Source organism: Salvelinus fontinalis, chromosome 5, assembly GCF_029448725.1.
Source record: "Salvelinus fontinalis isolate EN_2023a chromosome 5, ASM2944872v1, whole genome shotgun sequence".
Taxonomy (NCBI): domain Eukaryota; kingdom Metazoa; phylum Chordata; class Actinopteri; order Salmoniformes; family Salmonidae; genus Salvelinus; species Salvelinus fontinalis.
In genome coordinates, this window is record NC_074669.1 from 27,162,582 (window position 1) to 27,189,978 (window position 27,397).

Genomic DNA, 27,397 nt, shown 5'->3' on the forward strand with positions numbered 1-27,397 from the left:
GACACTCACCGGACAACTTTGGTAGGTAGCTAGGTTTCCATTTTCGAACAGATGTTTCTAATCCCCTTGATTGATCATCAACGGTTACTGGTCTTAAAACTTGTTGCCACAGGTTTGCCACAAATTTAAATTGAATCATGGGAGAATTGTCTGCAAGAAAAAAACCTCTGGCAAACTGTTTTCCCACTAGTGTCAATACATATTATTGTTGCCAAATGTTTGCTGCAGATTCAACACTAGTGGCAAACTTTTGGTAATATTTTGTGGCAGCAACAAATTAATTTTTGTAATGGGAGTCAGATTTGCTAAAGCAACACAGTAGCTCTTCGGCAGGAGGTTTGGCCACCCCTGTTTTCTATTTATTATTGTCCTCCTTCTTCCTTGCCTGTGTCTGAGCAAATGCTGTAGAATGTTTGTCTCTTTGCCTACAGTTGTCATTCTGAGTGATGGAGCTAGAGCTCAGCTAGGGTTGGTAGATCTAAACCAGGATGTAAACACTTGACTCCCATCAGGCCCGCTGTTGGGACAACCAAAAGCTTTCTCTCGCTGAGGCCTCTCAGCTGAATACCTTTATTCCAGGACCCAGAGTAAAACATACAAGTCTACAGATTACAAGAGACTACCAGCTAGTGAGAAAAACACCTGAGATAATGAGCTTTGATACGCTGCCTGTCTCTCTTCCGCCAGCCGCCATCCATCAATGGAAATGGAAGAGACAGAGAGGGCCAAAGCTGGGTTATTCTCGGTTTGTCACTGGAAACTAGATTTCACAGACCTGGCTGACCTTTGGTGAAGCAATTTTCTGCACAGTATAGCCTGCTGCTGCCCTGACAACTATGCAAACCACTAGAATGAGTGATGGGATTTAATTAGGGATGGCCATGTCTCACTAATAGCCAAACATAACATATACCTGCACCCACCCATGTAATTGAAACAAATACAAATAAATAGTCCTACAACTCACATTTCAAGTGTATCCATGCCACTTTTGTTTCACTGTTATCTTATCAGACATTCCAATTAAGCTCAGTATTTTCTTTTTCTGAACTGGATTTGCACCTAATATTCCTTAGATTCATACCAAATGCTCCCCATCATTCTGAAAAGGTACTAAATAATGACAGCCAGAATGAAGAGAATAAAGTATATCAATAACTAATAAATGCCCCCACTCTGGCTATCATAAATTATAGAAAACTTACCAAGCTGCCTCTCTTAGTATTTGACACTTTTTTCTCACGTAATGCATTGGCTGGATTGTTTTCAAGGATATCCAAGGGATAAAGTCATTAGTCTAAGAACAAGTCACCTGGCATTTAATGGCAAACACTGGAGCAAGTGATGCTCTAGGGTCTGTTGTGACTTTAATGTATTATACTGTTGTCTGGCAATGTAGCTTTGTCTAAATCTTTTACACAGATTAATTGCAAAGATTCACATAAGGCAACATTTCATGGAATATCTGTCTGCCCTGGTCCTAAAATATGGGATAAGAAATCCTCTCGATGCGCTAAATGAATGAATGAATGGAACATCTTAATTATATTTTATGTGGTTTGCGTGAAGCTTGTCATCCTTAGAGAAGAGATTAAGATTTAACTATAATCTTAACTGACACACTTCCATTTAACACTGTCATTTAGTGATTTGGTACTAATTGACAGGATCTGGGAACAACTAACAGTACTAGTATGTCTAATTTTCTTCGATTTGCATCAAATATGATACCATCTAGATTAATGAACTAAAGATAAAATATACATTTGAGATGGATTTAAGTAATAGATTATTTCTGATAAAAATAGACACTAGATGGAATATCTACACTATTTACAGACAGGACATAAAAATGACTTTTATTTAGTGAATTAACAAATTCAGAATGTTATACAACATATCAACATTGCTTAGTGACTGTTCACAAACAACTGCATTATAAAAAATGTAATTACATGTAACATAACATACTAGCCATTGCATTTATGGTGTTTTATTTCTGTACGTCTGAAGTACTGTTGTAACTCCAATTTGTGGGAATTTAAATATATGAAAAAATGTAAAACAAGGAACAGTTGATTTCCATAGTGACTCATGTAGCTCTGAACATGGGGTGGGGTAGGATTAAACTGAAGAGTGTGAGTATAAAAACATGGTGTATGTTTAATAACAAAGTGAAGGACCTAAAGCCATGCTGGTGTCAAACCAAACACACTGTCGAGATAACACTTCATTATCAGCAAAAGCATCACATTGTAAATGATTATTGAGATCTGTGCAATTTACGGATTTCAGCACATGGGCAACATATCAGTGATGATAAATCTTTTGATATTGATAATGGTCAGAAAGTCTGAGTTTTATTGTTATTATGTAAAAAGGCAAAGTGAACATGGTGAAGCCCCCTTATGTGTCTATGACACTACACATTTCCAGAAACTTATAATTTTACATTAACCCAAATGCATATCTCTTGATCATAACCAAAATGTCCCTCAGTGCCTTCCAAAATTGCTCTTAACTGTAATCAGGTCAGTGTGATAGCAGCACAAGCATCTTTGTATCTGGACACTGGCACCTTATTAGCTACATAATTTGGTTGTTTCGTATTCCATGGAGTTCGGCTGTTTGGCAGAGAAAGCCTGCAACGCTGCCTGTATTCGGACAACATCTGTGGTGGATAATTTGAGGCGGTGGCGCAGGAGACAGGAGAACAGGTCCAGGAGCTGAGGTCCGGGAGGGGACAGTCTGTTGACCCGGTCCCTGATCTCCAGCAGCTGCAGCAGGGCTGAGTCCTGAGATCCCTGAGTGTACGGGTAGTCCAGCTGCAGAATCAGGTCCTGGATTGCTTCCGGGTCAAAATGCATACTATAGCCGAACACCTGGATGCTATTTATTTTCATGTAGCCCAGGTTCTTACCGGGCTCCAGAAACTCGAAAGGTTCGTAGTACACCGAGCCGTTCCCTTGGGGCAACGGAGCCCTGATCCTGCTCCGCAGGTAGAAGTGGACAGTCTCAAAAAAAGTTTTCCACTTGTTACCCAAAGTCAATGTCCAGTTGTAACAGTCCAGGGGAATGTTTAGTTTAGTCCTCTCCCAATCAGGATAGCTGTTCTGGTCTATGGGCATGCTCCAGCTCTCAGAGTGACTTCCCCCGAAGGGGTTGATGTAGACAGACAGCACTGGTTCCAGGGAGCTGTTCCTAGTTAGGCAGATCTGCAGGGTCATCCCCAGTAGCATGTGGACGTGATTGGACTTGTACTTGTTGCTCTTCAGTGTCAACAGCATCCTCTTCCTCCACGACGGGTCAAACCAGTTGTTGAGTCGGACGTCGTTGCTGACGAAGATCCCATGGATGCTAATACGGCTGTCTTTCTTCTGTAGCAGGTATCTCAGCTCCAGGTCCTGCAGGTCCGTCTCGAAGCCGATGTAGTGGTCCGTGGAGTCTGGGACCTCATTGCGGCAGACCCCCTGGCTGAGCATGTACCCGGGGTTGCAGCTGGCACAGCGGGAGCGGTTGTCATAGGAGCAGGAGGCGCAGAAAGAGCCATCGCCCACAGTGCAGGGGATGACACCCTGGCAGGATGGATGGTCGTAGGGGCAAGAGCAGCTCCTTGTCTCCTCCAGGTAGGAACCTATGTAGTTGTTCTCACTGCAGTACATGATGGACAGGATGTAGTTCAGCCAGTAGCTGAAGGACCTGCAAAACACACTCAAACACAAATACAGATCACCTTCCAGACAGTATATTATTATTTTATTTTTGAGGAAATGCACTTAGTATGGCCATACACTGTATAGTGCACTTTGCAGTTCTGGGAATACTATCTGCACTATGATATCAGGTTCACTAGAATAACCACATATTCCCCAATAAATAGTTTCATCTCCCATAGGTTCATATCATCCTATAGCTGTATTTTCCTGAAGAAATAACAATATATAAATTATCCCCCTGTAGTATTTATGTCTGGCCATGTCAGTGGGTTGTCAAAGAGTGTTAACTTCATATGTACGCAAGCAGGGTGTCACAGTATTTTCCCAACCCCACATGAGACATAAAACAATGATAAATGCAGTATCTACGTAGGTACAGTACCAGTCAAAAGTTTGGACACACATACTCATTCAATGGTTTTTCTTTATTTTTACTATTTTATACATTGTAGAAATAGGTTGTATGCAATAGTCATGCCCCTTTAAAAAAATGCAGGATTAAGGGCAGAGCGAACCCTTGGTTTACTGAGGAACTTGGTAAAATCATAAGGGAATGAAATGCAATGTGGGCTAAAGCAAGAGGGTCTGGTTCAGCAGATGATTGGTTGGCTTTTCAACATCTTCGAAATATGGGTGTGGCTATGATCTGAAAATTGAAAGCAGACCTGAAATCTACTTTGGATAATTTCCATAATCCATCCACATTTTGGCAAGTAGTGAAAGGTTTGTAGTGCAAAAAGATACAAAGCTTCTCAAACAATTGTTGGTAGACACAGAGATTGTAACTGAGAGAACCTCCATTCTGAAAACCTTAAATCAGTATTTTCTAGATGCAGGCAGTTTAGTTGAAAAGGTCAAAGGTATAACTGAGCCCCGTATGAATTTACCTGACACCCCTGTTGTAACGGTATTCCTCCTCCTCTTCAACCGAAGAGGAGGAGTAGTGATTGAACCAAGGCGCAGCGGGTTGTGATGACATATTTATTTACAGAAAAGACGAAAAACACGAACTTGACTATAAACTAACAAAACAACAAAACGGAGTAGACAAACCTGGACATGCAAACTTACATAAAACGCAGAACTCACGAACAGGAAAATGACTACACAAAAGACCGAACTTACAAACAAACCGAACAGTCCCGCATGGTGCGACAAACACTGACACAGGAGACAACCACCCACAACGAACACTGTGAAACAACCTACCTAAATATGACTCTCAATTAGAGGAACGCCAAACACCTGCCTCTAATTGAGAGCCATACCAGGCAACCCTAAACCAACATAGAAACAGACAACATAGAATGCCCACCCAAACTCACGTCCTGACCAACTAACACTTACAACAAACTAACAGAAATAGGTCAGGAACGTGACACCTGTGCACTCCTTTACTAAGGTTCTCCTTTTCATCCTTCTCTGTTTCAGAAGTGCATAAAGGCCTGAAAGAAATTGATAGAAAAAAAAATCCCCTGGCCCTGATGATCTAGACCCCCGTTTCCTACACCTAGCTGCAGACATCATTGCTCCCCCATAACATGTATTTTTAACCTTACACTTGATGTTAAGGAAATCCCCAAGTTTTGGCATCTGCTTTTGTACTGCCTCTCCTGAAAGGTGGAGATCCTTCGTAATTGACCCTTATCAAAATTGTTAGTATTGTCAAAGGTACTGGAGTCCTTAGTTAGTAGGCAGCTGAAAACAACATCTTAAATTGAATGCAATCAGGCTTTAGGTCTGTCCACAGCACTGTTTCAGCAACATTGAATGTTTTAAATGACATCCACTGTGCTCTTGACAAGAAGTAACATTGTGTGTCTGTCTTTATAGATTGTCAAAGCTATTTGACACCGTGGACCATGCTGTGTTAGTGCAAATTATAAAATGTTGTGGAATTACTGGTCATGTTCTAGATTGGTTTATAAATTACCTAACAAATCGTACACAATGTGTAATGGTGGATGGTTGTAAATCTGAGTACATAGAGGTGTGCTCAGGTGTTCCGCAAGGTTCTATTTTGGGCCCACTGTTATTAATTTTGTATATCAACAACATTGGAGATCATATTGAAACAGCGATGTTCATTTTTATGCAGATTATACTGTTCTCTATTCAAGTGTTAGAAGTTTATCTTTAGCTTTTGAAAATGCCCAAAGAGCATTTAACATCATACAACAGAATCTGTATGATTTGAAGCTGGTTCTGAATTTGGGTAAAACAAAATGCATGGTATTTTCAAAAACCAGGCATGTTACTAATGTCATTGCTACATTGGCTGGACATATTTTAGAGCAAGTCAAAGTGTAAAAATAATTGGGTGTGTGGGTTGATGACAAGCTGAGCTTCATTGTTTATGTGGAGAACTTGATAAGGAAGCTCAAGCTGAGAATAGGTTTTTATTACCGGCATGAGGCTTGTTTTTCTATGGAGGCCAGGAAGGAGCTGGTACGATGTACATTACTGGCGGTATCAGATTTTAGTGATGTTATATATACAGTTCAAGTCGGAAGTTTACATACACCTTAGCCAAATACATTTAAACTCAGTTTTCACAATTCCTGACCTTTAATTCTAGTTAAAAATCCCTGTCTTAGGTCAGTTAGGATCACTACTTTATTTTAAGAATGTGAAGTGTCAGAATAATAGTAGAGAGAATTCTTTATTTCAGCTTTTATTCCTTTCATCACATTCCCAGTGGGTCAAAAGTTTACATACACTCAATTAGTATTTGGTAGCATTGCCTTTAAATTGTTTAACTTGGGTCAAATGTTTCAGGTAGCCTTCCACAAGCTTCCCACGATATGTTAGGAGGAATGGGTCAAAATTCACCTGACAGAGCTGGTGTAACTGAGTCAGGTTTGTAGGCCTCCTTGCTCGCACACACTTTTTCAGTTCCGCCCACAAATTGTCTATAGGATTGAGGTCAGGGCTTTGTGATGGCCACTCCAATACCTTGACTTTGTTGTCCTTAAGCCATTTTGCCACAACTTTGGAAGTATGTTTGGGTCATTGTCCATTTGGAAGACCCATTTGCGACCAAGCTTTAACTTCCTGACTGATGTCTTGAGATGTTGCTTAAATATATCCACATAATTTTCCTTTCTCATGATGCCATCTATTTTGTGAAGTGCACCAGTCCCTCCCGCAGCAAAGCACCCCACAACATGATGCTGCCACCCCCTTTTTTCACAGTTGGGATGGTGTTCTCCGGCTTGCAAGCCTCCCCCTTTTTCCTCCTAACATAACGATGGTCATTATGACCAAACCGTTCTATTTTTGTTTCATCAGACCAGAGGAAATTTCTCCAAAAAGTACGATCTTTGTCCCCATGTGCAGTTGCAAACCGTAGTCTGGCTTTTTTATGGTGGTTTTGGAGCAGTGGCTTCTTCCTTGCTGAGTGGCCTTTCAGCTTATGTCGATATAGGACTCGTTTTACTGTGGATATAGATACTTTTGTACCTGTTTCCTCCAGTATCTTCAAAAGGTCATTTGCTGTTGTTCTGGGATTAATTTGCACTTTTCGCACCAAAGTACGTTCCTCTTTAGGAGACAGAACGCATCTCCTTCCTGAGCGGTTTGACAGCTGCGTGGTCCCATGGTGTTTATACTTGCGTACTATTGTTTGTACAGATGAATGTGGTACCCCCAGGCATTTGGAAATTGCTCCCAAGAATTAACCAGACTTGTGGAGGTCTACCATTTTCTTTCTGAGATATTGGCTGATATCTTTAGATTTTCTTATGATGTCAAGCAAAGAGGCACTGAGTTTGAAGGTAGGCCTTGAAATACATCCACAGGTACACCTCCAATTGACTCAAATGATGTCAAATAGCCTATCAGAAGCTCCTAAAGCCATGACATAATTTTCTGGAATTTTCCAAGCTGTTTAAAGGCACAGTCAACTAAGTGCATGTAAACTTCTGACCCACTGGAATTGTGATACAGTGAAATAATCGGTCTGTAAACAATTGTTGGAAATATTACTTCTGTCATGCACAAAGTAGATGTCCTAACCGACTTTTCAAAACTATAGTTTGTCAACAAGAAATTTGTGGAGTGGTTGAAAAATGAGTTTTAATGACTCCAACCTAAGTGTATTTAATCTTCTGACTTCAACTTTAATTGTGTACTGTATTTGTCTGTAGTTTTGTTTAATGTTGTGTTAGTGTATGTAAGTTGTTTTGTCTGAAACGTTGTTCCCCCTGCTGCTACTGGACCAGGTCTCTCTTGAAATAGATATTCTCAATGACAAAAACCTGTATTAATAAAGGTTAAATAAACATATTTAAAAAATTGTGAAGAAATCTAAATGATGAAATAGCACATATGTACAGTGGCTTGTGAAAGTATTCACCTCCCTTGGCATTCTTTTCTAATTTGTTGTCATACAACCTGGAATTAAAATAGATTTTTGGGGCCACCTTTTGCAGCAATTACAGCTGCAAGTCTTTTGGGGTATGTCTCTATAAGCTTGACACATCTAGCCACTGGGATTTTTGCCCATTCTTTAGGGCAAAACTGCTCCTGTTCCTTCAAGTTGGATGGGTTCCGCTGGTGTACAGCAATCTAAGTCATTCCACAGATTCTCAATTGGATTGAGCTATGGGCTTTGACTAGGCCATTCAATACATTTAAATGTTTTCCCTTAAACAACTTGAGTATGGCTTTAGCAGTATGCTTAGGGTCAGTGTCCTGTTGGAAGGTGAACCTTCGTCACAGTCTCAAATCTCTGGAAGACTGAAACAGGTGTCCCTCAATCATTTTCCTGTATTTAGCACCATCCATCATTCCTTCAATTCTGACCATGAAAAACATCCCCATATGATGATGCTGCCACCACCATGCTTCACTGTGGGGATGGTGTTCATGGTGATGGGTTTGCGCCAGACATAGCATTTTCCTTGATGGCCAAAAAAGCTTCATTTTAGTCTCATCTGACCAGAGTACCTTCTTCCATATGTTTGGGGAGTCTCCCAAATGCCTTTTTGCGAACACCAAACGTGTTTGCTTATTTTCTTCTTTAAGCAATGGCTTTTTTCTGGTCACTCTTCTGTAAAGCCCAGCTCTGTGGAGTGTACAGCTTAAAGTGGTCCTATGGACAAAGCTCCGCTGTGGAGCTTTGCAGCTCCATCAGGGTTATCTTTGTTGCCGCTCTGATAAATGACGTCCTTGCCTGGTCCATGAGTTTTGGTGGACGACCCTCTCTTGGCAGGTTTGTTGTGGTGCCATATTCTTTCAAATCTTTAATATTGGATTTAATGGTGCTCCGTGGGATGTTCAAAGTTTCGGATATTTTTTTATAACCCAATCCTGATCTGTACTTCTACAAAACTTTGTCTCTGAACTGTTTGGAGAGCTCCTTGGTCTTCATGGTGCCACTTGCTTGGTGATGCCCCTTGTTTAGTGGTGTTGCAGACTCTGGGGCCTTTCAGAACAGATATATATATACTGAGATCATGTGACAGATCATGTAACTTCTGAAGGTAATTGGTTGCACCAGATCTTATTTAGGGGCTTCATAGCAAAGGGGTGAATACAGATGCACACACCACTTTTCAGTTGTACTTTTTGTTAAATTTTTTGGAAGAAGGTATTTTTTTTATTTCACTTCACCAATTTGGACTTTTTTCGGTATGTCCATTACATTAAATAAAAATACATTTAAATCACAGGTTGTAATGCAACAAAATAGGAAAATGCCAAGGGGGATGAATACTTTTGCAAGGCACTGTAATTATGTAGTAACCAAAAAAGTGTTAAACAAATCAAAATATATTTTATATTTGAGATTCTTCAAAGTAGCAACCTTTCACCTTGATGACAGCTTTGCACACTTGGCATTCTTTCAACCAGCTTCATGAGGTAGTCTCCTGGAATGCATTTCAATGAACAGGTGTACCTTTGTTAAAAGTTAATTTGTGGAATTTCTTTCCTTCTAAATGCGTTTGAGTCAGTCAGTTGTGTTGTGACAAAGTAGGGGTGGTATACAGAAGCTAGCCCTATTTGGTAAAATACCAAGTCCATATTATGGCAAGAACAGCTCAAATAAGCAAAGAGAAACGACCGTCCATCATTACTTTGAAACTTTGAAAGTTTTGATGTCTTCACTATTATTCGACAATGTAGAAAATAGTAAAAATAAAGAAAAACCTTTGAATGATTAGGTGTGTCCAAACTTTTGACTGGTACTGCACATGTGCACACAGCAACAGAGTATGATGAATTGAGGACAACTCATGAAAATATATGAAAGTGGAAAAGTAGAAAATAAAAAATATATTTTCAAAGGTCAGTTTCATATATCCCCAGTGAGACCGTGTTTGTGCCTCAACCTAGGTTGGGCAAAACTAAACATGGCGTTTTTCGCCTTAGCAATCTCACTAGAATAAAGACCTCCTCCACTCCTGCCATTATTGAAAGAGATCGTGATACCTCACATCTCAAAGTAGGGCTACTTAATGTTAGATCACTCACTTCCAAGGCAGTTATAGTCAATGAACTAATCACTGATCATAATCTTGATGTGTTTGACCTGACTGAAACATGGCTTAAGCCTGATGAATTTACTGTGTTAAATGAGGCCTCACCTCCTGCTTACACTAGTGACCATATCCCCCGTGCATCCCGCAAAGGTGGAGGTGTTGCTAACATTTACGATAGCAAATTTCAATTTACATTAAAAAAAAGACGTTTTCGTCTTTTGAGGTTCTAGTCATGAAATCTATGCAGCCTACTCAATCACTTTTTATAGTTACTGTTTCCAGGCCTCCTGGGCCATATACAGCGTTCCTCACTGAGTTCCTTGAATTCCTATCGGACCTTGTAGTCATAGCAGATAATATTCACATTTTCGGTGACTTTAATTTTCACATGGAAAAGTCCACAGACCCACTCCAAAAGGCTTTCGGAGCCATCATCGACTCAGTGGGTTTTGTCCAACATGTCTCCGGACCTACTCACTGCCACAGTCATACTCTGGACCTAGTTTGTCCCATGAAATAAATGTTGTGGATCTTAACTTCTCTAGGATAGGGGGCAGCATTTTCACGTTTGGATGAAAAGCATACCCAAATTCAACTGCCAGCTACTCATCCCCAGAAGATAAGATATGCATATTGTTAGTAGATTTGGATAGAAAACACTCAGAAGTTTCTAAAAATGTTTGAATCATGTCTGTGAGTAGAACAGAAGCAGGCGAAACCCCGAGGACAAACCATTCAGATTTTTTTTTTGTTGTCACTCTCTTTTCAATGGATTTTCATTGGGAATACATATTTCTAATTGACCTTCTTGCAGTTCCTACCGCTTCCACTGGATGTCAACAGTCTTCAGGATCAGTTGAGGGTTTTTCCTTTGTAATGAAGAAGTACGGCCATTTTGAATCAAAGTCACTTGAAGTGTCCTGTTAGATAGAGATGCATGACCAGAAAGCATGCTACAGATTGTTTTAATCCTGTATTGAACACAGATCATCCTGTCCTCAATTTTATCGAGTATTAGCATTGACAAATACCTAAAGTTGTATTACAAAAGTAGTTTGACATTTTTTGGCAAAGTTTACAGGTAACCTTTGAGATATTTTGTAGTCACGTTTGAGCAAGTTGGAACCGGTGTTTTTCTGGATCAAACGCGCCAAATAAATGGATATTTTGGATATATATTGACAGAATTAATCGAACAAAAGGACAATTTCTGATGTTTATGGGACATATTGGAGTGCCAAAAACAGAACCTCGTCAAAGGTAAGGCATGAATTATATTTTTATTTCTGCGTTGTGTCGCGCCTGCAGGGTTGAAATATGCTTATCTCTCTTTGTTTACAATGGTGCTGACTCAGATAATAGCATTGTTTGCTTTCGCCGAAAAGCCTATTTGAATTCTGACATGTTGGCCGGATTCACAACCAGTGTAGCTTTAATTTGGTATCTTTCATGTGTGATTTAATGAAAGTTAGATTTTTATAGTAATTCATTTGAATTTGGCGCCCTGCATTTTCTCTGTCTTTTTGCCAAGTGAGACAGTAGCGTCCCGCCTAAACTCAGACTTTTGGATATAAATATGAACTTTACCGAACAAAACATACATGTATTGTGTAACATGAAGTCCTATGAGTGTCTTCTGGTGAAGATCATCAAAGGATAGTGATTAATTTTATCTCTATTTCTGCTTTTTGTTACTCCTCTCTTTGGCTGGAAAAATGGCTGTGTTTTTCTGTGGCTATGCGCTGACCTAACAATCGTTTGGTGTGCTTTCGTCGTAAATCCTTTTTGAAATCAGACATGTTGGCTGGATTGTCGAACCATAATCCTGGACTGTCGGACCACCATTTTATTACGTTTGCAATCACAACAAATAATCTGCTCAGACCCCAACCAAGGAGCATCAAAAGTCACGCTATAAATTCTCAGACAACCCAATGATTCCTCAATGCCCTTCCAGACTCCCTCTGCCTACCCAAGGACGTCAGAGGACAAAAATCAGTTAACCACCTAACTGAGGAACTCAATTTAACCTTGCGCAATACCCTAGATGCAGTTGCACCCCAAAAACTAAAAACAGTTGTCATAAGAAACTAGCTTCCTGGTATACAGAAAATACCCAAGCTCTGAAGCAAGCTTCCAGAAAATTGGAACGGAAATAGCGCCACACCAAACTGGAAGTCTTCTGACTAGCTTGGAAAGACAGTACCGTGCAGTATCGAAGAGCCCTCACTGCTGCTTGATCATCCTATTTTTCCAACTTAATTGAGGAAAATAAGAACAATCCGACATTTCTTTTTTATACTGTCGCAAAGCTAACTAAAAAGCAGCATTCCTCAAGAGAGGATGGCTTTCACTTCAGCAGTAATAAGTTCATGAACTTCTTTGAATAAAATATCATGATCATTAGAAATCAAATTACGGACTCCTCTTTAAATCTGCATATTCCTGTAAAGCTCAGTTGTCCTGAGTCTGCACAACTCTGCCAGGACCTAGGATCAAGGGAGATACTCAAGTGTTTTAGTACTATATCTCTTGACACAATTATGAAAATAATCATGGCCTCTAAACCTTCAAGCTGAATACTGGACCCTATTCCAACTAAAATGCTGAAAGAGCTGCTTCCTGTGCTTGGCCCTCCTATGTTGAACATAATAAACGGCTCTCTATCCACCGGATGTGTACCAAACTCATTTAAAGTGGCAGTAATAAAGCCTCTCTTGAAAAAGCCAAACCTTGACTCAGATAATATAAAAAACACTATCGGCCTATATCGAATCTCCCATTCCTATCAAAAAAAATTGACAAAGCTGTTGCGCAGCAACTCACTGCCTTCCTGAAGACAAACAATGCATACAAAAAACTTCAGTCTGCTTTTAGACCCCATCATAGCACTGAGACTGTACTTGTAAAGGTGGTAAATTACCTATTAACCTGTTGGGGATGGGGGCGCTGTTTAGACTATTTATGCTAATGTGGCTAATTTTTTAAACGGCTTCCCACAAAATCCTTGATCGTACAATATGCATATTATTATTATTATTGGATAGAAAACAGTCTATAGTTTCTATAGGAGTTGAAATTTTGTCTCTAAGTGGAACAGAGCCCATTCTACAGCAATTTCCCTGACATGGAGTCAGATTTGAGAAACGTTGGCCACTTTTCTGAAGTCATTTAAACGGGCACTGTCGTTGCTATGACTATACGGACACTTCTTACGTCTTCCCCTGGATGCCTTTACGTGATGACGATTCCAACGGGCTCGATTGCTCGTTCACAGGCCCTACAAATGAAAAAAACCTTTAGCTAGCAAGTCTCTTCTTGCTGCGTAACGCGCGTGGAAGACACCGACCCTCTCCTGTTCCAAGCGTTAGTTTAGCCTGTTATATTTCTCCGGTCATCTTTTCACTCGTTATAGGAGTTACAAACATCACAAAGTAGTTAATTTAAAGCGTTTTATAGCAATTTATATCCGTTTAGTGCGATTTTGGGACATTTATTTTTGCAACGATGTGAAAAGTTGGGAACGCTTTTCAGTTCATCCCGAACGTAGTTGACATTTCCACATGGCAAGAGGACAGCTTTCCACCAAAAGACGATTTCTCCCAAGAAAGGATCCTTTGCCCAAGATACTGATGGAAGAACAGCTCAAGGTAGGACATTTTTATTATGATAAATCGTGTTTCTGTCGAAACATTTTAGTGGCTTAGGACGCCATGTTTTTTGACGTAGCTTCGCTTGGCGCAAACTGTATTGAAAAGTAAGGATAAATTAAAAAATGTAATAACGCAATTGTATTAAGAATTAAATTGTCTATCAATCCCTGTCCACCCTATATTTTTTAGTCACGTTTATGAGTATTTATGTATAAGAGTAGATCACTGTCTAAGTGGCGCAAGGACGTTTTCTTTACCAGCTTGTCTACATTTCACATTGTCTAACCATGATTTTGGTGGCTAAATATAAACATTTTCGATCAAACTGTATATGCATGTTGTAATGTGATGTTACAGGAGTGTCATCGGAAGAATTCTGAGAAGGTTAGTGAAAAAATTAATATCTTTTGGCGATGTTGACTTTTATCGCTCACTTTGGCTAGAATCAATGCTGGGCTGCTAATTGCTATGTGCTAAGCTAATATAACGATTTATTGTGTTTTCGCTGTAAGACACTTAGAAAATCTGAAATATTGTCTGTATTCACAGGATCTGTGTCTTTCGATTCGTGTATGCTGTGTATTTTTACGAAATGTTTGATGATTAGTAGTTAGGTAAACACGTTGCTCATTGTAATTATTCTAGTCCATTTGTGATGGTGGGTGCAATTGTAAACTATGCCATATACCTGAAATATGCACTTTTTTCTAACAAAACCTATCCCATACCATAAATATGTTATCAGACTGTCATCTAATGAGTTTTTTTGTTGGTTAGGGGCTATAAATATCTTAGTTTAGCCGAATTGGTGATGGCTACTGGTGTTGGTGGACAAATAAAAGATGGTGGATTATGCTAATGTGTTTTTAGGTAATAGATGTACATCTTTACATATTGTGTCTTCCCTGTAAAACATTTTAAAAATCGGAAATGTTGACTGGATTCATAAGATCTGTGTCTTTCATTAGCTGTATTGGACTTTAATGTGTGAAAGTTAAATATTTTAAAAAAATATTTTTTTTGAATTTCGCGGCACTGGTTTTTCAGTGGGGGGGGGGGGGGTGTGCCGCTAGCGCCACGCTGATCCTAGACAGGTTAATTGCGTCAAACCGAGGCTCTGCATCTGTCCTCGTGCTCCTAGACCTTAGTGTTGCTTTTGATACCATCGATCACCACATTCTTTTGGAGAGATTGGAAACCCAAATTGGTCTACACGGACAAGTTCTGGCCTGGTTTAGATCTTATCTGGCGGAAAGATATCAGTTTGTTTCTGCGAATGGTTTGTCCTCTGACAAATCAACTGTAAATTTCGGTGTTCCTCAAGGTTCCGTTTTAGGACCACTATTGTTTTCACTATATATATTTTACCTCTTGTGGATGTCATTCGAAAACATAATGTTAACTTTCACTGCTATGCAGATGACACACAGCTGTACATTTCAATGAAACATGGTTAAGCCCCAAAATTGCCCTCGCTGGAAGCCTGTGTTTCAGACATAACGTAAGTGGATGGCTGCATAAGTGGATGGCTGCAAACGTTCTACTTTTAAACTCGGACAAAACAGAGATGCTTGTTCTCGGTCCCAAGAAACAAAGAGATCTTCTGTTGAATCTGACAATTAATCTTGATGGTTGTACAGTCGTCTCAAAGAAAACTGTGAAGGACCTCGGCATTACTCTGGACCCTGATCTCTCTTTTGACGAACATATCAAGACTGTTTCAAGGACAGATTTTTTTAATTTACGTAACATTGCAAAAATCAAAGATCTTCTGTCCAAAAATGATGTAGAAAAATGTATCCATGCTTTTGTTACTTCTAGGTTAGACTACTGCAATGCTCTACTTTCCGGCTACCCGGGTAAAGCACTAAATAAATTTCAGTTAGTGCTAAATATGGCTGCTAGAATCCTGACTAGAACCAAACAATTTGATCATATTACTCCAGTGCTAGCCTCCCTACACTGGCATCCTGTTAAGGCAAGGGCTGATTTCAAGGTTTTACTGCTAACCTACAAAGCATTACATGGGATTGCTCCTACCTATCTTTCCGATTTGGTCCTGCCGTACATACCTACACGTACGCTACGGTCGCAGGCCTCCTAATTGTCCCTAGAATTTCTAAGCAAACAGCTGGAGGCAGAGCTTTCTCCTATAGAGCTCCATTTTTATGGAATGGTCTGCCTACCCATGTGAGAGACGCATTCTCGGTCTCAACCTTTAAGTCTTTATTGAAGACTCATCTCATCAGTAGGTCCTATGATTGAGTGTAGTCTGGCCCAGGAGTGTGAAGGTCAACAGAAAGGCACTGGAGCAACGAACCGCCCTTGTTGTCTCTGCCTGGCCGGTTCTCCTCTCTCCACTGGAATTCTCTGCCTCTAACCCTATTACAGGTGCTGAGTCACTGGCTTACTGGTGCTCTTCAATGCCGTCCCTAGGATGGGTGCGTCACTTGAGTGGGTTGAGTCACTGACAAGGTCTTCCTGTCTGGGTTGGCGCGCCCCCCCCCCCCCCCCCCCCCCCCCCCCCCCCTTGGGTTGTGCCGTGGCGGAGATCTTTGTGGGCTATACTCGGCCTTGTCTCAGGATGGTAAGTTGGTGGTTGGAGATATCCCTCTAGTGGTGTGGGGGCTGTGCTTTGTCAAAGTGGGTGGGGTTATATCCTGCCTGTTTGGCCCTGTCCGGGGGTATCATCGGATGGGGCCACAGTGTCTCCTGACCTCCTGTATAAGCCTCCGGTATTTATGCAGCAGTAGTTTGTGTCGGGGGCAAGGGTCAGTCTGTTATATCGGGAGTATTTCTCCTGTATTATCCGGTGTCCTGTGTGAACTAAAGTATGCTCTCTCTAATTCTCTTTCTTTCTTTCTCTCGGAGGACCTGAGGCCGAGGACCATGCCTCATGACTACCTGGCATAATGACTCCTTGTTGTTCCCAGTCCACCTGGCCGTGCTGCTGCTCCATGTTCAACTGTTTTGCCTGCGGCTATAGAACCCTGATCTGTTCACTGTGATGACTATTATATGACCATGCTGGACATTTATGAGCATTTGAACAGCTTGGCCATGTTCTGTTATAATCTCCACCCGGCACAGCCAGAAGAGGACTGGCCACCCCTCATAGCCTGGTTCCTCTCTAGGTTTCTTCCTAGGTTTTGGCCTTTCTAGGGAGTTTTTCCTGGCCTTTCTAGGGAGTTTTTCCTAGCCTCTGTGCTTGTACACCTGCATTGCTTGCTGTTTGAGGTTTTAGGCTGGGTTTCTGTACAGCACTTTGATATATCAGCTGATGTAAGAAGGGCTATATAAATCAATTTGATTTGATATGAATACCCTATTATAGATGCCATAAGACATTTTGCCGTGTACGCTAATCAAATGAAATTATAGCTGCAGAAACATTTCTATCGAAGAAAAATGTTTTATTTTTATTCGATTCAGGGTTTTTTCTACTGGGCCTGGTGTTGTCACCCACATGGGTAGTGTTGCCAAGAGAGATGAGGTGAGAGAGGAGGTGGGTGGCAACTGAAGAGGTGTTACATGTAGCTGTCGGTCTGTTAGCGCTTTACACAAACACCTAATGCCCGAGACCGGGGATGTTACTTTGTCTCTGCTCTGTCACACAATTCTCTGTGGCTAACTGGATTTACTTTATAAATTGCCTCCATGAAACAATAGGGGGGAAACAACAATAGGTTGAGAAGAAAACCTAGAATGGAAATGGAAGGGGCAGGAAGCAGCTTGAATTGTTATACTGAAACCCATTCAGACAAATCTGTCAGACTTGAAAAGATCACTTCTGTGTTACAGCCACAATAGCAGTAGTACTAGGAGACCTAGTTTTCTGTGGCAGTATTTGCACAGCTTATGAGAATCAAATGGCCATGCCACGACCCTTTTATTTATTTATAGAGTATCAATCTAACTACCGTTTTCTCTTCATGTATGAAGAAAATACATTCTCCATAAACTAGGACACAGTAAACAGGACACACCATTAAAATAAAGGCTTTCACAGTATATCTAATGTATGAAATAGTTTCCCATTTATTAATCACTTCTCTATGATTGTTAACGAAGAAATACGTGCGGATTTTGCCAAGTGAAACCATTTCTAAAACACATTTAGAAGAAAATGAGGAGAAAAAAACACAAGCACAGCAGTTTTACCCGACAAAGCGGGTTGGTGAAATTGGAGCAGCTATCCAATGTTCTGATTGATTGCCTTTGAACTATTTTGAACATAAGAAACAGAAAACACCAGTGCAGAACTGTCAAAGCAATATGCAGAGTACTGTACATAATTTATCTCCCCTCACCTATTAACAGTGTGTACGTCTGAACATGAACATGGGGACATGAGGCAGCAATTTTCCGACTGGGACATTCACAATACACCAGAGTGTATTCAGGCACAAATGGGATACTCAAGTGGATTTCTTAGATAGCCTGGATGTTTTACTTTCACGTCACTTAGCATACAATCTTATCCAGACTTTCAGGAGCAATTAGGCTTAAGTGCCTTGCTCAAGGGCACATCGACAGATTTTTCACATATTGAACAATTATACTTTATTTCTTTTTATTACAAAAAATACACACCTCTTCTACTCTGGAGGGTGGGATGACCTTAAATTAATCTTGGTCCTTTGCGATTTCATAATTTTCCCCCAGTTAAAATCCTTGTGTCATTGCACTTATTGTAAATATAGAAAATAATAAATTAATAAAAAACAGATACTAATACTAATAGTTAGTTTAGACTGATGGATTTAGAACCATAAAAGACCCCACTACAGGCAATACATAATATACAACTAGTCATACATATTATACATGATACAGTATATACACAATCATACTTTTTTTTCACATCCTCAAGCTCACAAATAACTGTGTAGAGAGTTTATTTATGTTATTCACTCATAGTTTGTGTGTAGTCCTACACCTGTAGGTGCCTGACCTTGAATATCTACAGTCACTCAATAGCCAGAGATGTGGATCTCATTACATGTGATGTGAAAGGCTGCCACACCTTTTACTTTTTTCAGTAGTGCCTTGGGTGGTGAACCTAATTTTCTCTAATTTAAGGAGAGATAAAACGTCTCTCACCCATTGTGAATGGGAGGTTGGGGAAGCAGATTTCTATTAAAAAAGGATGAGTCAGCGGGCTAACAGAGATGTGAATGTGAATACTATCGTGTCTGATAGATTATTTGTGACATTGTTCCCTGGGGTTATTCCAAATATGACGGTGTATGGGTTGTAGTCAATTGGTCGAACGCAGACGCTGCATAAAGTTTTGAAAATGGGGAACAAAAAAGGGGATAAAGATGGACAATTCCAAAACATATGATGTCATAGCGGGAGCCCAATAGCACCTAATAGATATAGGGTCCAATTCTGGGTTCATTTTTTACATCCTAAATCTTGAAATATTGCCACATGTCTTCTGGTATCTCTGCCCCAATACATTTTTTCCAGGATGTCTAAACATCTCACATTTGGACTCATCAGACCAAAGGACAGATTTCCACCAGTCTAATGTACATTGCTTGTGTTTCTTGGCCTAAGCAAGTCTCTTCTTATTATTGGTGGTTACTTTGCAGCAATTCGACTATGAAGGCCTGATTCACACAGTCTCCTCTGAACAGTTGATGTTAAGTGTATCTGTTACTTGAACTCTGTGAAGCATATAGTTGGGCTGCAATTTCTGAGGCTGGTAACTTATCCTCTGCAGCAGTGCACATCATTTTTCCAAATGCGCACCAATGAGTTGGTGTTGACAACTTCCCATAAGAACGTTGCTGGACATATGGGTGTGAGGAAAACCTACAATCGCATATTAAGACATTTCTTTTGGCCTAGGTTAAAGAGGGATGTTTCTGAGTTCATTAAAACTTGTCACACCTGTCAATTAACTGGTAAACCTAATCAAGCTATTAAGCCGGTACCACTGTTTCCTATTCCTGTACTCAGCCAACCTTTTGAGTATCTGATTATTGACTGTGTTGGTCCTCTGCCTCGTTCTAAAAAGGTTATTAGTTACCTGTTCACTGATGTCAGACTACTAGGTTTCTTGCTGCCTATCCTCTCCGGTCTATCACCACTAAGTCTGTGCTAAAAGCTTTGACTCAGTTGATCCCACTGTTTGGAGTCCCTAAGGTCATTCAGAGTGATCAAGGATCTAATTTCACCTCTAATCTGTTTGGTCAGGTTCTCCAACAGCTCCATATTAAACACAATTTGTCTAGCGCTAAGGATTGGGAGGAGGGGTTGCCTTGGTTACTGTTAGCCGCTAGGGAGGTTTCACAGGAGAGCACGGGTTTCAGTCCAAATTACCTTATGTTTGGACATAGGGTGTGTGGACTTCTATCTGTTCTCCAGGATGACTGGAAGTCTCCCGAGCCTCCTCAGTCCCTGTTATCTGATGTGTGTGATTTCTGGTGATGCCTGTACGCCACTGGGGAAATAGCTAAAGAGAAGCTATCTTCACAGGAAAGGATGAAGGGCATATTTGATCGGCGAACTGAGCCTCGTCACTTTAGTCCAGGTGACCAGGTTCTTGCTCTGCTGCCAATTGTTGGTTCTCCTTTTCAAGCCAAGTTTCAAGGTCCATATACGGTTGTGTGCCAGTGCACTAAGCAAAACTATCTAGTTGCCACTCCAGAACGGCAAAAAGCACACCAACTGTGCCATGTAAATCTGTTAAAACCCTATTATGCACGTTCCTCTGAGGTCGAACAGGGGGAGTCTACAGAGGACGGTAAACCGGTTCTTTTGGCCGATACCGTTATTTCGCAGGGACCTTGTCATGCTAGGTCCGTGCATGGAGAGGAATATATTCCTGGTCCCGACGATTGCATACTGCATGGTAGATTGAAAAATTCAGAGACACTGGATATTTCAGACAGCCTTCTCACTCATCTACCTTTTGAGGGTCGGCCTGATTCTGAGATTTCCAAATGTGTTTGCTGATACACCTACATGTACAAACGTAATAGAACACGATATTGACGTTGGAGATGCTGACCCCATTCGTCAGCGGTTCTATATAGTTTCTTCAGAGAAACTGCGTTGTCTGTATGTTTAGGTCAGGTACATGCTGAAGAGTGATAGAGCAGAGCCTCCTTTCTCCAGTTGAGCTTCTCCATGTATCTTGGTCAGTAAACCGGATGGGACTAATAATGTTGTTGCTGACATGCTCTCGTGCACCCTGTTCCTGATGGTCCACGTGACTGACCAGTTATTTTGTTTGGTATTGTCCTGTTCTATCGCTCCTGTCTGTTCCCTTCTGGTCTCGTTTTCTTCTTTCCTCTTAAAGGTTGCTTCCTGTGTGCAAAGGTTGCTGAGGTCTGGGGAGGATGAGGTTGGCTGGGGCAAGTGGAAGTGTGAACACGTACCCATGGACCCCCCTCATGGATTTGGGATGCAGGCTGGGTCATTTGAGATGCAGGGGGGGGGGGGGTCTTCTATTCGGATCCAGGGTAGTATTTTGTTTGTGTGACTGGTATGGTGTTCCGGGGTCCTTGTTGGTCCCCGGTTTTATGAGGGGGGGGGGGGGGGACGACCCTCCCACTCTGTCTGCCAACTTTCTCTTTGCTTTTGTTTTCCTAGGATGTTGGTGGACGGAGCTGGGAGGGTCGTCGGCGAATTGGGACACACCTGGAGTCGGGTGTGTCCCGGGATAAATACACCTCTTCCCCATTCGGGAGACTCTCTCCATAAAGGCACTGATAGATTTTGGTTGTGGCATTTTTGTGGCCGTTTTGGTTGTTTACTTTGGCACCTTTCAACACACCTCATTATCACATTTATGCACGCAAACACTCACTTACACTACTAATTACTGACTACACACATCATTGTTAATTGTATTTTGTTTACTTAAGGAATAAAATATATTTTATTAACCTCTTGACGCTAGGGGTCAGATTATATAAATATTTTTTTAAATAACGTTCCCAAGGTAAACAGATTATTTCTCAGGTCCAGATCGTAGAATATGCATATAATTTACAGATTAGGATAGAAAACACTCCAAAGTTTCCAGAACTGTCAAAATATTGTCTGTGTGTATAACAAAACTGATTCTGCAGGCGAAAACCTGAGAAAATCTAACCCGGAAGTGGTATTATTTTTTTAAATCTGTGTTTCCTGGCCAGTCTTTCTTCCATTTAAAGAGGTATCAACCAGATTCCTTTTCCAATGGCTTCCTCAGACTGTGACCAGGCTTTAGACATAGTTTCAGGCTTTTATTTTGAAAAATTTGCGAGATTTTTAAAAAGTAGTCAGGTGTCCTCTGAATAGTTCCTGCATGCGAGAGGGGAGCTCTCAATTTTCTTTTTCTCTCTTATTGAATAGGTTACGGTCCGGTTGAAATATTATCGATTAAGTTTGTTAAAAACAACCTGAGGATTGATTATAAAAAACTATTGACATGTTTCTACGACCATTACAGATACTTTTTGTAATTTTCGTTGAACGGAACGAGGCTTTGGTTTTCTGAACATAACGCGCAACCCAAATGGCGTTTTTTTGTTATAAAAGTAATATTTATCGAACAAAAATAACATTTGTTGTGTAACTGGGAGTCTCGTGAGTGCAAACATCCGAAGATTATCTAAGGTAAGCGATTCATTTTATTGCTTTTCTGACTTTCGTGACCAAGCTAACCAAGCTAATATAAGGCTAACTGTTCTAGCATTGATTGATACACTCACAAAAGCTTAGATTGCTTTCGTTGCAAAGCATATTATCAACATCTGACACGATAGGTGGATTAACAACAAGCTAAACTGTGTTTTAGGATATTTCACTTGTGATTGCATGATTATAAATATTTTTAGTAATATTTTTGTATCTGATACGTTTGGGAATTTTCTTCTGCCTTTCAAGCAGGGCGAGTAATGTTCATTAAGCTGTTCTCGCTCACTTGGATGTCTGGAAGTAGCTGGCAAGCTAGCTTGGGTGCTTGACTGCTATTGTTAGTACATTCAAAACGGCAGTCAAGCACCCAAGCTAACTGGCTAACGTTGGCTAGCTACTTCCAGACATATAATGAGAAAACACCCCACTCTGACCATTGTACTTGTGCTAGCAGAACTGGTTAGGCTGTTTTCATGTTATCGTTGGTGACTAACTCTTGTCACGAACCGGCTCGAAGTTCGTAAACAAAAAGGGAGACAACGTGGAGATTAGTTAACTTCTCTGCTCTACGAATCCCTTTTACGGGATAATTTTGCTAAACAACCGCTGAATTGCAGGGCGCAAAATATTACAAAAAATATTTATAATCATGCAATCACAAGTGAAATATACCAAAACACAGCTTAGCTTGTTGTTAATTTACCTATCGTGTCAGATTTTGAAATATGCTTTACAGAGAAAGAAATCCAAGCTTTTGTGAGTGTATCAATCAATGCTAGAACAGCTAGCCCCAAATTAGCATGGTCACGAAAGTCAGAAAAGCAAAGAAAAAAATCGCTTACCTTTGATAATCTTCGAATATTTGCACTCACAAGACTTTTTTTTGATACATGTGACCATATCATCGTAATGTATGTTTTTTCAATATAGTTTAATCAGATTATTGAAACTTTATTCGGGACTTTCAAGCAGATTCACAAGATGTGTACCTTTCATATGCTGTGTTGGACTTGTTAATGTGTGAAAGTTAAATATTTAAAAAAAATATCTTTTGAATTTCGCGCCCTGCACTTGAGCTGGATGTTGTCATAAGTGTACCGACGTCAGGCTGCAGCCAAAACAGGTTAAATACCAAAAGTTGTTAAGGAAAATTGTGATAAATAAAAATATATAGCAGTTTCATTTAAGAACCAAAACATTGACATCTGTGCCATATAGATTGCAAAATAGTTAAGAGATTTTCGATGTACCGATTCCTCGGCACAGGCTTTATGAATTGACACGCAATTTTCGACTTATTATAACCTACTGCAGGCTTAAAACCTATGGGTTTAACCCTTCTGTTGTGTTCGTTTCATGTTAATTCTGTGTTCCCAGTCCTAAGTGTCCTAAATGACCGCTCCATTATAGCTGATTATAAATCCATAATAATACATATCACCTAATGTTTTAGATATTATCAACTTAAGTTCTTGTAAACATTACAAATTTTGAACTTCTATTTGCTATTTATGGGCTGTAGGCCTCATTGACCTGAGCTCATACAACTCGTTTTGAGTAACAAAAGCACAATGTATGGACTATAACAAATACTCAGATGAAACATATTGTGCTATTTATCACAGACTACTTTGTGTCAAAGTTTAACAATGACTTTAAAAAATATATATTGACAAGATTGTGTCATCAACCCGGGATATGGTGTATCTCGTTGGCCCTGGGGTCACCCTGATCACATTTTCAGCCGACATCTGACCTCTTTTCTCAGGTGGGGATGAAGACCAGGACAAATTACCATTCTTTGACCGGAATGTAACAACAACCTCAGCAGGGCCCTCTTCCTCATCACTGGATTGTTCCACATCGGTTGTCTCTTGGTCTGGATCATATTCTGTGTTGTCTTCAACTTCTGACACTTCCTCCTCTAACGCATCTTCACTGTCAGGTTCCTGGCCTCTCTCACCACCAATGTCATGATCAAAGATGTGATCAAGAACCTCACATACACTATATAGTTTGGTTATTGTGCTGCCATACAATTAATTGTGAACAAGGCCTCAAAAAAGCTTTATATACCAGAGCTGCGACAAATTTCTATATATTATTGAAACAATGTTACGATTGTTTGTGAGAATGCCAACAAGTGTGGTTCCCATGGGGGAAAGATTATAGTGGGGAAATGTTCCTGTGGGAGTTGCCATGGAAGCCAAGAAGGGGAGTGAGGTGTTTGTGCTCAAACACGCATGCATGTGAGGGTCTGGGAGGGGATGCCAACAGGTGTGGTTCCCGTGGGGAAAGGATTCTATTGGGGAAAGGTTCCCATGGGCGGTTGCCATGAAGCCAAGAAGGGGAGTGAGTGTGCTCAAACATGCATGTGGGGGTCTGGGAGATCAAGTGTGTCCATCCGATGACTGGGCATGTACCTGAACTCAATTTTACACACTAATTGTAGTCTCACCCATTAATTTCTAATGACAGGTCATTTTTGACCGGGAACACCACAAATGTTAAATAAAACACCCACAATTTTATGAAAATCATCAAAATGTATTTTGTGTGTTCAGATGCCCAATGTGGACAAAGTCATGGAACATTATGACAATCTGATTAAATTAACTACATTTTTCAGAGAGAACTTGAAAATCGGCCAATTCGACCGGAACACAGCAGGAGGGTTAACCTTCTGAATGAATTATTATATTGAAGATAGAAGCCGCCTCTTAATGAGTTCCGAGAGCCGATCTGTTATCCAACGATTATTATTATAATTAACCCTGCATTATTACATAAAAGCCCCTTAGATATTCTCACATACCAGATTTGCCATAACGAAAAATGATCTGCTCATGCTGTGTGTTCAGTTACTTGTGACAATGAAGAAAGTAAACAAGCATTATGTGCATTTTTTGTTTTAGATGCTGTGTTTTTATTTACAGTACTGATGGACAGCTGGAGGCATTTTGAAAACATGTTTACAAACACTTTTTTTTCACAAGTGTACTGTAGCAGGTGTAGCACATCATGCAAACAATGTTTACAGCATGGGCTATTAGCAGGACAATAGACTCTTCATACATTGATTTATTTTCAAAATTATAATTCAATAGCCCGGCTACTGTAGGTGTGAAAATCCCCCAAACTTGCAATCTATTGTGTTTATTTCAACTACATTTTAGTTGCACTTCCCCCCAGCTCAATGACCACGGGTAAAACCTTGCGGAGATAATCAATATATTTGCATTATTGTATCGTCAATTTCTCAAGTAAAAACATCTTGATGGCCTTCACCCGTTCACCTTTGCTTGTAGGCTTGGCAGAGTTACAGATTAATGTGTTCAGTTGATGCCAAAGAAGTTTGATCGGGTTTAAAATCAGGAGACCTACTTGTAGAGATTAAAAACTAATTTTAGATTACATTTACATTTAAGTCATTTAGCAGACGCTCTTATCCAGAGCGACTTACAAATTGGTGCATTCACCTTATGACATCCAGTGGAACAGCCACTTTAGATATAGATTAGATATACTGTAGGTCTACCGTAGGCAACAAGAGTCTTACTAGTGTTGAGACTAGTCAATTCACCCTAACATTTCCATTGCTCGTCTGACAACAGAACTTAATGAACTGCTCACCAGGCACAGCAAATGCTGTCTAGACCGTTATGCTGTTCCAAGGATGTGTAAACAAAGAGAGATACAACGAGTGGACACTGAGGCAAATGTGGCTTACCAGTGAACCTCCGGGTGTTCATCATTAAAACTGTGTCTCAGAAGTTTCTGTCTATGACTGATGCAACCCGAAAAAGCATTAAAGAGCGAGTTATTGAGGTCACCGAGAAAGTCTGGACATGGCCTGCTCTCCCTTAGGTAAAGAATTAGGCACTTTCGGCACTTTCCCATGTTCACTATAGTATGTACTGTAGGCTATGTGTACTTGTCAGACTGCACAATAGCCTAATAAACATATACATTTTAATTTTTTAACCATGGTACAGTGTTTTTGGTTGATGGCCAATATTAAAAACTGTCAAATGCTTTTGTAAATTCAATCGCTTTATTGTTTAATCATTTAAGGCTCCTTTCTCTTCTCTGTGCGGGAGTTCTTTTAAGAATAAAGTAGGCTAATGAAAGCAAAAAAGTGTTGCTTACTGGAACACCCAGTCATCCAATTGTTATAATAGGATTTGAAGCAATAGCCTACCCACGTGTGGTCAACTATTTCAGCACAGTTTCATGCTGCTTGTCAATACTAAGGGGACTGGTCTTGATAAATCAATGTTAGGATTATTTTGCTCTTCACTCGCAGTCACTTAGTAGCCTACTCCCGACCGGTCACGTTGTACAGCACCAACTTTTGAAAGCCAGTCACCACTTCCCCCCACGTTAACAAAACTTGTCTCTTTCTTACGTCAACAGTGAAGAGGCGAATCCGGGATGCTGGCCTTCTAGGCAGAGTTACAAAGAAAAAGCCATCTCAGACTGACCAATAAAAAGAAAAGATTTAGATGGGCCAAAGAACACAGACACTGGACAGAGGAACTCTGCTTAGAAGGCCGGTATCACGGAGTCGCCTCTTCACTGTTGACATTGAGACTGGTGTTTTGCGGAAACAATTTAATGAAGCTTCCAGATGAGGACTTGTGAGGCGTCTTTTTCAAACTAGACACAAATATACTTGTTTTCTTGATCAGTTGTGCACTGGGGCCTCCCACTCCTCTTTCTATTCTGGTTAGAGACAGTTTTGCAAGGTCTGTGAAGGGAGTAGTACACAGCGTTGTACGAGATCTTCAGTTTCTTGGCAATTTCTCGCATGGAATAGCCTTCATTTCTCAGAACAAGAATAGACTGACGAGTTTCAGAAGAAAGTTATGTTTCTGGCCATTTTGAGCCTGCAAATCGAACC

General features: G+C 40.4%; 1 protein-coding gene across 3 annotated transcripts in view; it reads right to left on the reverse strand.

Moving 5' to 3' along the window:
• Window positions 1–1,832: 1,832 nt before the first annotated feature.
• Window positions 1,833–27,397, reverse strand: part of LOC129855424 (BMP/retinoic acid-inducible neural-specific protein 3-like) — a 110,863-nt gene continuing 85,298 nt past the window's right edge. For 2 of the 3 annotated variants that reach the window (XM_055923076.1, XM_055923075.1), the window contains one exon: window positions 1,833–3,711. In XM_055923076.1, coding sequence (XP_055779051.1) covers window positions 2,583–3,711 — 1,129 coding nt within the window. In that variant the 3' untranslated portion in view covers window positions 1,833–2,582. The remainder of the gene's footprint in view (window positions 3,712–27,397) is intronic. The other variant, XM_055923077.1, reaches the window with a different exon arrangement.